The following is a 15,149-nucleotide window of genomic DNA, read 5'->3' as shown; positions in this document are numbered from 1 at the left end:
TCGAAAGCAGTCTAAGAATATTTTTCCTGAGCAAGATAAGGGACAATTAAATTGTATTTGCCTTATTAGAAAAAGTTCCTTTGGTGAAAGAGTGAAAATGATAGGGAAGATGGTGCTTTGGAGTTGGGAAAATGGTCAGAGAATTAATATTTTGGAAAATAAAAGATCAATAAGCATGTGTAGTCAGATGCATGAAAACATGAGTATAGAATCCAGCAGCTATATCTGAGAATTCTACCAATTTTCAAGAATTAAGTTTGTACAGTATTTTTCCAGCTATCCTTTTTCTTTCCCATTTGGTTTCTTACCTTAATGAATAAGGCAAAAACCAGAGACCTAAATTTGTTCATTTAGTAAAATTTTTGTCACAGGAGACTTCAGCTTCCTACTATGTACAAGGTAGTATTTCACAAAGGAAGAACACTTTTTAAAAAAGCGCTACCAAGAACTAGCCCTGACCTGGCCAGGCCCAGTTACTCAGGATTGGAGAAAGAAGTGGAAAAGTTATTTCTGACCCTAATCCTCTATTCATTTCACCTCAGTAGAAAAGTAGCTGCACATGAAGAATGTCTCAGCAGTGAGTGGCTTTTTGTAGTCAGTGGAACAAAAGCTGCTCTTTAAATTCTTGGATTTGCTAATTTTATTATACTGTGAGAAGCATCTCTCCTTTGGAGGACTGGACATTGTGCAAAAAGTATGAATAACCCCAAAGAGAAGAAATTGTTCATAATTGGTAGACACTTATCTTGCTAAATCTTTCAGGTACAAGGTTTATCCATAGAAGTATAGCTTCTTCAACTACTGTTCCTTCCAGGTATAAATTAGCACTCTGCAGTGGGGGAGCAAATACCCCAACTTCATTACCACTATTTCAAGAGAATCTAGATCAACCCAGATGAGTTTACCTCTTCATCCAAGTTCCTCCTCCCACGCTGCCGGTTCTCCCCAGTTTCTTTTGTCAGTACTGTGGGTGGCTCCTGTTTTTCACTGCCATCTTCAAGATGCTCGGGACCACTTTCAGTCTTTTCACTTGGCTGTTCTTGAGATTGCCTTTCTGCCCGGGATCGGCTAAAGGTTCTTTCTGCTTCCTGAAGATCGGTCAGAGTGACACCCTGGGAGAAGAGAGGGAAATCTTAGATTCAGGGAGAATAAATCTGCACTTTAAACCAAAGCTTTCCTGGCTTAAATGATGGAAAGTGAGACCAGAAACAAAATTCGGATCCTTGAAATCTAGCATTCTGCCTATTATCTCAAGCTCTAGCCCACAAATAAGCAAATAAATAAGCAAATAAGCAAACAAACAAACAAATAAATAAATAAATAAATAAATGAATAAGCGAACAAACAAACAAATTCCCTCCAACAAAGATGGTTGGCTTTTGGCTGCTGAAAAGTAAAACTCAACTAGAGTTAATAATAGGCTCCCAATAAAAGGCAAATGACTCCTAAAATGAAAACCAATAAGCTAAGAAGGGCTGACCAGAGACATGGCCTTGAGGTGAGAGCACAAAGACCAATTTGCCAATCATTCAGGTCTGTGTTCTAAACAGTTTGGAATCCATTCCCTGGCTCTTCACACTCTCATTCACAGGAAATAGGTTACCATGGAGAACTGCCTGTCATAACAGTACCTGATCCTTGGTTAGTTTCTCTCAGAACCATCATTAGAACAGCCCTAGAGATCCTAGAGGTCAAAGAGATACTATGATTCTGTAGCTGTCAGGATGAAATAGAAACAGGAGCTTAACTTTTGTCTTAGCAAGAAAGGCAGGCTTAAGGAAGAAAAAATCAGACTCAAGGCTTAAATAGAAAAATGGCCGAGATTTCAAATGGAGGTTTTCTATAGCCCCTTCAGAATATCTGTTAATCAATCAATAATCATTTACTAAATGCCTACCATGTATGAGGCATTTTGCTAGTTACTGAGAAAACAAATATTAAAAAAATGAAACTAATGTCATGGAATTTATATTCAACTGAAAAAACAAAAACACATATAATTACAAATAGGATAAGCAGAAAGAGAATAAATACAAGGTGTTTTGAGAGGGAGAAGACTAAAAAACAGGAGGATCAGGAAAAGAATCATACAGATGATGATGCTTTAGCAGTATCTTGAAGGAAGATAGGAATTCTCTTTCAAAGGTGGAGTTGAAGAGTTAGTGCATTCTAGACATGGTGGATAGCCACTGCAAAGGCACAGAGATGGGAGATGGAGCTCCAAGTGTGAAGAACAAAAGATCAGTTTGACTGCACTGAAATATATGGGGAGAAAATATGCAAGATGTTCCAAAAGCTATAGTATAATTTTAAGTTGGTAAAGTGATTAAAACTGCACCACGACTTTTAGGGCATCCTATAAGATGAATCTGAAAAGAGAGGTTGGGATCAGGTTGAGGATATCTTTAAAAACTAAACAAAAGAGTATATTTTAGCCAAAAGCAATGGGGAGCCACTGGGATTTATTGAGAAGGAACATCCCATAACCAGACTTGTGTCTTAGGATTAAGACACACCTTGGCAACTGTGTGGAGGACTAACTGGAGTTAAGAATGACTTGGGGCAGAAAGATCAATTAAAAAGCCAAAGTAACTGTCTAGGCAAGAGAAGATAAGAGACTGAACTAAAGTGATGGTCCTGGGAGTAAAGAGAAGAGTTAAGATTTGAGGCATGTTGTGGCAGCAGAAAGAGCAAGTTTGAGCATTTGAAATGTGGGGTAAGGGGAGTGAAGCAAACATATAACACATAGTTTCAAAATTGAGAGTCTAGCTGAATTGTGGCATATTTGATAGAAAAAGGTAAAATCTTGAAAGAGGGACAAACTTAAGGAAAAAGAAAAAAGTTTTGTTATTGAGCTAGTAAACTGGGAGGTCCAATGGGTAGTTGATGGCTAACAGCTGAAGCTCAAGGAGGAGACTAGGATTAATATATAAAACTGGACATCATCTGCTTGGAGACAATCATTAAGTCCCTGGGCTCTAATGAGATATGAAAGCAGGTAAGTGTAGAGAGAAAAAAGGGCCCAGGATAGAACCCTTGGGGACACTTCCATTTAGAAAGTATGATATATAAAAAGTCAGCAAAAGAGATTAAGAAAGAGCAGTCAGGCAGATGGGAAAACCAGCAAAGAATAATAAATGTTTTTAAAACTCCAAAAGGAAATCCAAGAGGAAAGAGTAGTCAACAATGTTAAATGTCACACAAAAAAAAAGTCAAGAAAGATAAAGACTGAAAAAGAGACTACCACATTTGGCAATTAAGAGACCATGTGAAACTTTGGAAAAGACAATTTCAGTTGAAAAATTGAATTGAAAAGTTAAGTTGAAAAGTTGAAAAGCCAAATTGCAGAGGACTGAAAAAGGAGTGAGAGGCAGCACTAAAGGCAATAGATATAAATAGCTTTTCCTTGAGTTTGGCTGTGAAAGAAAGGAGACAAATAAGATGATTGAGGGGAGGGGAGAAGAGCTGTTAAAGACGGAAGAGGCTTAGATGTATTTAGAGGATGCTAGTTCTCTCCTCAAAAGTCTTCAGCAGCTCCCTATTGATTCAGGAATAAAGGACTAGCTCCTCAGCCTTCCATGACCCAGCTTTAATTTTCCTTTCTGGCTTTCTTACTTCATTTCATGTACTTTATGTCCTGCCCAGACTATCTAGATTATCATTTGATCTTCCACCTCTGTCTTAGAATAGTAAATTCTCCTTGCTCCAAATATGCTTTTTCCTCCCCATCACCTCTTGGAATCCTTGTTTCCTTCAAGTATCAGCTCAAGTACTACTTCCTACTCACTCATCCCCTAAGTTCTAGTGCTCTCTCTCACTTCAGACTATCTTATTTTTATGTATCTCATGTTCTCATATTAGGGAACTTCAACATTTTATCGACTCTCCCTCAAACTCCTTAATCATCATTTCTGAAAGCTCATTTCCCACAACCTACTTCTCCACTTCACTTGTCACACACAATCTTGTCATCATTCACAAATGAACTACTTCCATGTTCAAAATTCCAATATCCTCTCATCTGACCACAATCTATTGGCTTTCTACTTCTGCCTTACAAAATTTGACTCTTTATCTATCCTGTGACCTGTAATACCTTGAATCCTCAGCTCTTTCACAGGTCATTTCATTCATACTCATAACTCTCTCTTTCTTCTCTGTCTTCTCTTGAGTCCCTGGTTCCCTTATCATATTGCAGATTTTGCCCTGCCAAGCCTCAGTCTTGGAAAGCTTCTACTCTCTACCATCTTCAGTCCTATACATGTCCTGCTGAATGTAGGTAGAGAAAAATCACACAAATGATTGTCCACTACAAATTTATACAATCTATATGTTTACACAACACATAGCACATACTATAACATTTAACATGTTGATGACATATAACAGCATATATGTTGTGTAGCCTCACCTGAGCCCACTGTTACTAGACAATTCTACTTTACTCAGTTTATCAATTCATTATCCCAGTCTCCAAAGTGGCTCTCCCAAACCTGTTCATTCTTCCCCCAAATCTCCTATGATTCCCTCTGCCCCCCACCTCTCAACTGAGAATTTGACTCATTTTTATGAAAAAAAATTGAAGTCATTTACCTTGAGCTCCCCCTTTTCCACACTTCTTCAACTCATATCACTCAGGTGCCGTCTGTCACTATCTCATCTCATGTCTCACATGAAGAGGAAGTCTTATGCCATACCAAGACCCATCCCTCCACCTGCACATGCGATTTCATTCCACTCTGTTTTCTCCAACAGATTGCCCCCTCTGTCATCCCCATATGTCACTTATTTCAATCTCTCCCTGCCTACTACTTCCTTTTCTACTATCTATAAACATGCCTATGATGTTTCCTTAAAGGAAGATAAAGACTCTGAGAGGCAGTGTAAGTTACAGTACATTCCAGCCATGGGGGACAGCCTGAGCAAATGCAGGAAGGCTGGAGATAAAAGTATTGGGTTCTAAGAATAGTTGATAGTCCAGTTTGACTGGAATATAAAGTGCGTAGAGGGAAGTTGCATAAAATAAGGCTAAAATGGTAGGTAGTCTGGAGTAAGATCACAAAGAGCTTTAACTGCTAGGCTGAAAACTTTTAGACAATGGAAAGCTACTGAAAATTTTTGAGGCGAGCTATATAAAATTTAGGGTGAATGTGTGGAAGATTATTGGAGAAAGGAGAGTCTAAGAGTAAGAAGATCAATTAGGAGGCTATAAATGTCAACAGGCTCTGAACAAGAGTGGTAGCCATGTCACTGGAGAAGAGGATAGATCTAAAAATTATTGTAGAGGGGCAACTAGGTGTCTCAGTGGATAGAAAACCAGGCTAGAGATGGGAGGTCCTGGGTTCAAATATGGCTTCACATGCTGTGTGACCCTGGGTAAGTCACTTAACCCCAAATGCCTAGCCCTTACAGCTCTTCTGCCTTGGAACTAATATTTAATATCAGTTCTAAGACAGAAGGCAAGAGGTTTTTTTTTTAATTACTGCAGTTAGAATTATTAAGATTTAGCAGTGATTTGATATGGAAATTGCAGGGGAAGGGAAGACTCAGACATGGCTCAGACTGTCAACCTGGGTTACTAAGGTAATGGTGCATCCTCAACGGAAACAGGAAAAGTCTTTAGTAGCTGCCTATTGCTTCTAGGACAAAACACAAACTTCTAAGCCTGGTATTTAAAGCCCTGTGCAATCTGTTTTCCACTTCCCTTTACATATCATACTATGCCCATTAGCACTATCTACAATTAAGCCAAAATGATGCATTAGCCATTCTAAGGATTCATCTCCATTCTTTTGGCACAGGTTGTCTCCCATGTTTGAAAACAATTCTTTTTCAACTGTCTCTCAGAAGTCCTAGCTTCCTTTCTTCCTATGGGAAGCCTTTCCTGAGCTCCTGACCGAGTTCTCAATGCTCTCTTTCTTTTTTAATTTGTTTGTATCTGGGTACATATTGTAAGCCCTCCAAGAAAGCAAGAAGTTTCCTTTTTTGTCTTTTTAGTTTTATAGCATAGTACAGTACCTTTAACATATCAGACATTCACTACATGGCTGCATAATTGAATTCCAGTGGTCATATATCAATGGACAGATCCTCAAACCACACTGAAAGGAGGTTTTATGAAGTGCCTACTTCACAATTTGCTACTTTGCTTACAGACAGTACAAACTAATCACTATAGATGGAGTAAGAAACAAAGTTATGGAAATGAGGAGAGAGAGAGAGAGATGAGTTTTTATGCTCTTGTTTGTTGATTTGACTTGTTCACCTGTGTAGATCTTCGAGTCTGCCGAGCTTGTCTAGAACGGGCTTTCCGCTGGGACTCCGCTTCCTCGTCCCGTACAGGTGTTAAATAAGACCTGATAGAGAATTAAAAATCAACATTAGAATAACAGCAACTTGCTATATACATATAGAATCTCTTATATTTCACTATCAAACAATCAAGCATCTACTATCTTCCAGGCAATGGGCTAGGTCAGGTAAACCTATGGCACAGGTGCCAAAGATGGCACTCAGAGTGCTCTCTGTGGGCACCCATGCCATTATCCACCATAGTTCATTACTAGAAAGGCAGAGGGGCTAGGGAGAGCTGCTCCCCTCCTCCTCTCCACCATGCCTAATGACATTTTTTCTCATCCCCCACCCCTCTGCCCAGCAGCCCAATGGAAGCACACAGTGGGTAAGGGCGGCAGAGCTGGTGGGGGAGTGGAGTGCTCTGGCCACTCCCCTACCCCTTTCTACCCTTTCTGAGGACATTCTTCACTTCACCCACCTCTTCCCCCAGTGCCCAATGGGAGCACTTTCTGCCTCCCCTATGTGGGGTGGAGATGGGAGTGGGGTAGGGGCAAAGTGCATATGACACTCAGTGGTGGGGAAAGGCACGGCACTTGGTCTGAAGGGTGGGAAGGGGGTGGGGCCCAGAACCCCAACTCTAAAAGCCATCACTGGACTAGGTTCTGAGGACACAAAGACAAAAATGAAATAGACCCTGGTCAAGAGAAGCTTACATTCCTTTTGGGAAGATGATGTGTACATCTATAAAAGTATGTAGACAATCTACACAAAATTAATTTAATTAATTTTCAGGGAGAAGGTACTAATAACTAGGAGAGAGGGGAAAATGAGGAAAAGGCTCTCTTAGAAAACTGATATTTTAGGCCAAGTTTTTTTTTTTAATGCCCCAAAAAAATTTTACATTTGATCTTGAACAAAATAGGAAATCATGTAATCAACAAATAGAGATTATTCCCCACCCCCTTCAGTTTGACTATTTTTTTTCATTTAATAATTTTTATTTTTTAGAAAAGTTAACATGGTTACATGATTCATGCTCTTACTTTCCCCTTCACCCCCTGACTTCCCCCCCCCACCAGCCAATGTGCATTTCCACTGGTTTTAACATGTGCCATTGATCAAGACCTGTTTCCAAATTGTTGATAGTTGCATTGGTGTGGTAGTTTCGAATCTACATCCCCAATCATGTCCGCCTCAACCCATGTGTTCAAGTAGTTGTTTTTCTTCTGTAGTTCTTCCTCTGAATGTGCGTAGCGTTCTTTTCCATAAGTCCCTCAGAATTATACTCAGTCATTGCATTGCTGCTAGTACAGAAGTCCATTACATTCTATTTTACCACAATGTATTGGTCTCTGTGTACAATGTTCTTCTGGCTCTGCTCCTTTCACTCTGGATCAATTCCTGGAGGTCTTTCCAGTTCACATGGAATTCCTCTAGTTTATTATTCCTTTGAGCACAATAGTATTCCATCACCAGCATATACCACAATTTGTTCAGCCATTCCCCAATTGAAAGACATACCACATAAACCATCCATATCAACAATCTAACAAACAAAAATCACCCGATTATCTCAATAGATGCTGAAAAGGCTTTGACAAAAATACAACATCCATTCCTATTGAAAACACTGGAAAGTATAGGAATAGAAGGTCCTTTCCTAAAAATAATAAACAGTATATATCTAAAACCATCAACAAGCATCATATGCAATGGGGATAAATTAGAAGCCTTCCCAAAAAGATCAGAAGTGAAACAAGGATACCATTATCACCTCTATTATTTAACATGGTACTAGAAACACTAGCAGTAGCAATTAGAGAAGAAAAAGAAATTGAAGGTATCAAAATAGGCAAAGAGGAGACTAAGCTATCACTCTTTGCAGATGATATGATGGTCTACTTAAAAAATCCTAGAGAATCAACTAAGAAGCTTGTAGAAATAATCAACAACTTTAGCAAAGTTGCAGGATACAAAATAAATGCACATAAATCTTCAGCATTTCTATATATTTCCAACACATTACAGCAGCAAGAGATAGAAAGAGAAACACCATTTAAAATCATCCTAGACAACATAAAATACTTAGTAATCTATCTACCAAAGCAAACACAGCAATTATACGAAAACAACTACGAAACACTTTCCAAACAATTAAAACTAGATCTAAACAATTGGAAAAACACTGATTGCTCATGGGTAGGATGAGCTAACATAATAAAAATGACCATTCTACCCAAATTAATTTACCTATTTTGCGCCATACCTATCAAACTACCAAAAAACTTTTTCACTGAATTAGAAAAAACTATAACAAAGTTCATTTGGAAGAACAAAAGATCAAGAATGTCAAGGGAAATAATGAAAAAAAATGTGAAGGAAGGGGGCCTAGCAGTACCAGATATTAAACTATACTATAAAGCAGTGGTCATCAAAACAATATGGTTCTGGCTAAGAGACAGAAGGGAGGATCAGTGCAATAGACTTGGGGTAAGTGACGTCAACAAGACAGTGGATGATAAATCCAAAGAGCCCAACTTTTGGGACAAAAATCCACTATTTGACAAAAACTGCTGGGAAATTTGGAAAACAATATGGGAGAGATGAGGTTTAGATCAACACTCACACCCTACACCAAGATAAATTCAGAATGGGTGAATGACTTGAATATAAAGAGGGAAACTATAAATAAGTTAAGTGAACACAGAATAGTATACTTTTCAGATCTCTGGGAAAGGAAAGATTCTAAAACCAAGCAAGAGTTAGAAAAAATTACAAAATGTAAAATAAATGATTTTGATTATATCAAACTAAAAATATGTTTGAAAGTGATTTATATATTACATATTTTAATAGATGTTTTATATTAGGAAATATTTTCAGCATAATGTGAATTTCAAGTTTACTTCTAGGTAATTTATTTTCTGAAAAATTGTAAATATGCAGAAAACTACATACTGCACAATAACTCACAAGCTGCAACACTTCCAACACCCACTTCCTGAAACAAATTTCCAGGTCTTTGTCAAGGCAAAATACCATATTTAATGCATATCTTCTGGTGCAGAAGGAGCTAAGTGTAGAGGAAGGCTGTTCCAAACCACCTCCACCTCCTTCCCCCATAGCCTCAGGCACAAGCTTTAGCCTGCCCAATTTGCTCCTGGAACTCACCTAGGGACACAGGATGAGCAACAGCTCTAAGGTAAGCTCCAGGCCAAGACAAGCCATTATTTATTGTAGTACTTTAGATAGTCCATAACTGTTTAACATGTATAAAATTATGCTACCAGTTCTTCTTTTAAAATTAATTTCTTTTTTTTTAATGCACCACTAACAAAGTTTTCAGAGTTTGTACTCCCATCCCCATTTTCCTCATAAGTTCTGAGGTTTTTTCCCATGAGATTTTGAAATGGTGTGCTGCTTTTTAGGAAGGCATATGTTATGTTTATAGCAAAACTACCTGTATTAGCTAGTTATGGCTAAGGACAACTGAAATTAAATTACATGAATTTGTAGTGGTCCTAGTGAGCAGAGTTGCATGGCTTTTCCCAGCTTTGTTCAACCAGACATTAGTAGGAGTAAAGAAAGCAGATGGTGAGAGTCATACAGGGTTAGAGTCTGGTATGGTATAAAATTGAGAAAGAAGGAAAGTGAAGTTTGATTTAGAATCATGATCTGGGGCAATACTGAGGCACAGAGGGACTTTTATGGTGAAGACAAAAGATAGCTGGATATGATCTGATAAAGGAATGTCCAAGTTTCTGACTGTGAAAGTGGAATACTTAAGGATGAGTTGAAGGGCATTACCATCCCTATAGTTGAGAATGAAATAGTGGAATGGTGGGAGATGAGAAAATTTTTAAATTGGGAGATTATGGCTTTTGAGGAAAAAACAATATGCATTTGGATGTCTACTGAGAGAAGGATAAGAGTTAGGATGGAAAACTGTAAAGCATATACTAAACTCCTTAGGAAAGGAGGTAGAATGATCTGTGATTGAAAACCAGAATGAGATTGGGGTGAAAAATTTGGATAAAGTAAACATCAAAGAAAGGGAGGTTCCTGAGTAACAGAGGCAAAAAGAGATTAAAGAAGTGGCAGTGAAGAGCTAGGAGTTAGTATTCCAATTCCTTCCACTAGGTCAGGAGGCATGAAAGAAAGGACAGTCAGTGTTCAAGAGAACAGGTAGGATTGCATTGTCATTTGATGGAAGGTAGGTTTGTGTGAGCTCCAGGGAAAGAAGTCCACAAATGACAAGAAGTTTGTGAATTTTACATCAGGAATTCCAAGGGCACAATGGAAGGATTGAAGAATATATGTAAAGGGCAAAACAAAGAGAATAATAGAGGCTTATAATCTGATAAAGGAATTTCAGACTGTGGAAGTGGAAACCTTGTGGGTGACAGCAATATCCGGGGTTCACCTCATCCCAAATTATCATCCAATCCAGATCCTAATGGCAGTTATTTAGATAACATTTGATTGCTATTTTTAATTCAAGAGGGGGTTATCTATTTACTTTATATCTGGTATGGAAACAATAGTGGAGGTAGTTGTTGGTCATTCATTTTCTGTCATGTCCAATTCTTTGTGATCCCATTTGGGTTTGTTTGTTTGTTTTTTTGGCAAAGATCTTAGAATGGTTTGCCATTTCCTTTTCCAGCTCATTTTATAGATGAGAAAACTGAGACAGAGTTAAGTGACTTGAGGAGGGTCACATGGCTAATAAGTGTCTGAAGCCACATTTGAACTCAGGAAGATGAGTCTTCCTGACTCCAGGTCCAGTGTGTCACCTAGTTGAGGAGAGAGATGCAAACAGAAAGGGGGAAGAACACTGTGCCCCACACACACACCTCTCAATACCCACCTCTTAACCCTCTAACCCCACTCCTAACAGTTTCCTGTTCAATTCATACCCCTTCTGTCTAAGGACTTTAATGGAGTTCTAAAAGGATAAAAAGAGGCTAGCTGGGTAGTTCAGTGGATTGAGAGTCAGGCCTAGAGACAGGAGGTTCTAGGTTCAGATGTGGTCTCAGACACTTCCTACCTGTATGAACCTAGGCAAGTCACTTAACCCCCCCATTGCCTAGCCCTTACCTCTTTTCTTAGGACCAATACATAGTACTGATTCTAAGATGGAAGGTAAGGGTTTTTTAAAAAATTAAATTAAAAAAATAAAAGGATAAAAAAAATTAGTAGGCCCTAGATCATAGATTTAAATCTGGAAGAAACTTTGAGGTGATATTGTTCAAACCCCCTCACTTTACAAATGAAGAAACTGAAATGCAGAAGTTAAATGACTGAACTAAGAACACATAGAACTAAGAGGAAGTGCCTCTGACTGAGAATATAGCATTTTTTTTTCCACTGTAATACGTCTAAAGGATAACTATAAGGAAGAACTGGTTTAATCTCTGAAGATAAAAAATGCCACCAATATGCTATGACTCCAGATATATCAGAAATGCAGGGAAAAGATCTATTTAATAATCCTCCTTTTCTTGGTACTCTATGAGAGTAAAAAAAGAAAAAAAGAATAAGTGTTAGAACACTATGTGGATATATCATAGCACTGCCAACAGACCTCAGGTCCTGGAAGTCAAACACTGTCTTTCCTAGACAGGCTCTATTTCACAAACCAATCACTGCTCCTGGAAGGGAACCCCCAACAGATGGGGAATATTGTACTGAATTTCCTTCCAGACACAGACTCTGTCCATTTCATGTATAACAGTTACGGTTTCTATTACCACATGGCTCTTGTTGAGAGACACCTGCAATCTGCATATCTCATTGTTTCTCATAGTGCTAAGAAGTGGAATGTACCTTTGTTCACGATACAGAAGCAAAAACTTCTAAATTATGCCAGAACTAACATCCCATTCCTAAACCTTCTGGCATCCAGATTAAACTATTTCCAGGCAACTCCTTTAAGTTAACTATTAAACAATTGCATAAGAAGAGATTAAAGAGATTTCAACTCTGAAATCTACTGATCCTCCTCCTGTTCTCTCTTTGGCTCCTTCCTTTCACAACACATGCATACCAGTATTTTCTTACTTTCTTGTCCTAGTGATGCTCACGCCTGACTAAATTCCACCCCTGAATTATTCTCACCATCTGCTCCCTCTGTTCTTATTCATGTGCTGTTGAATGGTGCTAAAGAAAGTAATGCAACTTGGCTGACTGGGACCAGAGCATATACACATACATATGACAAACAATGGTCATCTTTAATATATCAGAAGCACAGGGGAAAAAGGTGGAATAACTCAATACAGTTTTAAGAGACTGAATACAATATTTCTGGACTTGAGAAATAAATATTAACAATAAGTAAGAGGTCATAGCTTTTAGGACTCTGTTGTGATGACTTGAACAAATATATACAATATATAATATTCATGCCTCCTAATATAATCTAATGTACCTTAATTCCATTTAGATGAGAAATTCTCAAAAAAATTTGGAAAAGTTTCCCTTTCCAAGAAAATGTTTTCTAACCTGGTTCAAAAGATCCAAATAAGAATATTCTGAGGAAAGAGAAAAAGAGGGAAAATAACACTAGGGAAGGTTAAGATTGTCTCATTGGAATATAACATGATAAAAGGTCTCTTGTGGAGACAAAGGCATTGTGGTTTTTTTTTTTTGGTACATATATGTTTAATATTGTTATTCTTTCATTATTTTTTAAACATTTATTTAATATTCGTTTTTAAAAGTTACATGATTCATGCTCCTACTTTCCCCTTCACCCCCCGTACACACCCCCAACAGCCGACACACATTTTCACTGGTTTTATCATGTGTCATTGATGAAGACCTATTTCCAAATTGTTGATAGTTGCATTGGTGTGGTGGTTTTGAGTCTACATCCCCAATCATGTCCGCCTCAACCCATGCGTTCAAGCAGTTGTTTTTCTTATATGTTTCCTCTCCTGCAGTCCTTCCTCTGAATGTGGGTAGTGTTCTTTTCCATAAATGCCTCAGAGCTGTCCTGTGTCAACGCATTGTTGCTGGTACAGAAGTCCATTGTATTCGAATTTTACCATAGTATATCAGTCTCTGTGTACAATGTTCTTCTGACTCTGCTCCTATTGCTCTGCATCAGTTCCTGAAGATGTTTCCAGTTCACATGGAATTCCTCCAGTTTATTATTCCTTTGAGTGCAATAATATTCCATCACCAGCATATACCATAATTTGTTCAGCCATTCCCCAATTGAAGGACATACCCTCCTTTTCCAGTTTTTTGCCACCACAAAAAGCACAGCTAAAAATATTTTCGTACAAGTCTGTTTATCTATGATCTCTTTGGGGTACAAATCCAACAATGGTATGGCTGGATCAAAGGGCAGGCATTTTTTTTATAGCCCTTTGAGCATAGTTCCAAATTGCCAGCCAGAATGGTTGAATCAGTTCACAACTCCACCAGCAATGCATTAATGTCCCAATTTTGCCACATCCCCTCCAGCATTCATTACTCTCCCCTTCTTTCATTTTAGCCAATATATTCATTTTAGCCAATTCCCAATTTGTTGTTTCCCTTCTGATTTTGACTACATTGTTTTTGTTTGTACAAAAGCTTTTTAGTTTAATATAATCAAAACCATTTAATTTACATTTTGTAATTTTCTCTAACTCTTGCTTGGTTTTAAAATCTTTCCTTTCCCAGAGATCTGAAAAGTATACTATTCTGTGTTCACTTAACTTATTTATAGTTTCCCTCTTTATATTCAAGTCATTCATCCATTCTGAATTTATCTTGGTGTAGGGTGTGAGGTGTTGATCTAAACCTAATCTCTCCCATATTGTTTTCCAAATTTCCCAGCAGTTTTTGTCAAATAGTAGATTCATGTCCCAAAAGTTGGGTTCTTTGGGTTTATCATACACTGTCTTGCTGACGTCACTTACCCCAAGTCTATTCCATTGATCCTCCCTTCTGTCTCTTAGCCATATTGTTTTGATGACTACTGCTTTATAGTACAGTTTAATATCTGGTACTGCTAGGCCCCCTTCCTTCACATTTTTTTTCATTATTTCCCTTGATATTCTTGATCTTTTGTTATTCCAAATGAAATTTGTTATAGTTTTTTCTAATTCAGTAATGAAGTTTTTTGGTAGCTTGATAGGTATGGCGCTAAATAGGTAAAGTAATTTGGGAAGAATTGTCATTTTTATTATGTTAGCTCATCCTACCCATGAGCAATCAGTGTTTTTCCAATTGTTTAGATTCAGTTTTATTTGTTTGGAAAGTGTTTTGTAGTTGTTTTCATATAATTGCTGTGTTTGTTTTGGTAGATAGATTCCTAAGTATTTTATATTGTCTAGGGTGATTTTAAATGGTGTTTCTCTTTCTACCTCTTGCTGCTCTAATGTATTGGAAATGTATAGAAATGCTGAAGATTTATGTGCATTTATTTTGTATCCTGCAACTTTGCTAAAGTTGTTGATTGTTTCTATAAGCTTCTTAGTTGATTCTCTAGGATTTTTTAAGTAGACCACCATATCATCTACAAAGAGTGATAGCTTAGTCTCCTCATTGCCTATTTTGAGACCTTCAATTTCTTTTTCTTCTCTAATTACTACTGCTAGTGTTTCTAGTACTATGTTGAATAATAGAGGCGATAATGGACATCCTTGTTTCACTCCTGATCTTATTGGAAAGGCTTCTAATTTATCCCCATTGCATATGATGCTTGTTGATGGTTTTAGGTATATACTGTTTATTATTTTTAGGAAAGATCCTTCTATTCTTACACTTTCCAGTGTTTTCAATAGGAATGGATGCTGTATTTTGTCAAAGGCTTTTTCAGCATCTATTGAGATAATCATGTGATTTTTATTTGTTAGATT

General features: G+C 37.7%; 1 protein-coding gene across 5 annotated transcripts in view; it reads right to left on the bottom strand.

The window, feature by feature from the left end:
• PPP1R12B (protein phosphatase 1 regulatory subunit 12B) overlaps nt 1–15,149 on the bottom strand; it is a 303,467-nt gene that overhangs the window by 103,560 nt on the left and 184,758 nt on the right. For all 5 annotated transcript variants that reach the window (XM_044676051.1, XM_044676053.1, XM_044676049.1 and 2 more), the window contains 2 exons: nt 6,266–6,356; nt 906–1,112 (listed from right to left, as the gene is read on the bottom strand). In XM_044676051.1, coding sequence (XP_044531986.1) covers nt 906–1,112; nt 6,266–6,356 — 298 coding nt within the window. The remainder of the gene's footprint in view (nt 1–905; nt 1,113–6,265; nt 6,357–15,149) is intronic.

The sequence above is a fragment of the Gracilinanus agilis genome, chromosome 4 (genome assembly GCF_016433145.1).
Source record: "Gracilinanus agilis isolate LMUSP501 chromosome 4, AgileGrace, whole genome shotgun sequence".
NCBI lineage: Eukaryota > Metazoa > Chordata > Mammalia > Didelphimorphia > Didelphidae > Gracilinanus > Gracilinanus agilis.
This window is presented reverse-complemented; position numbering and strand designations above follow the sequence as displayed.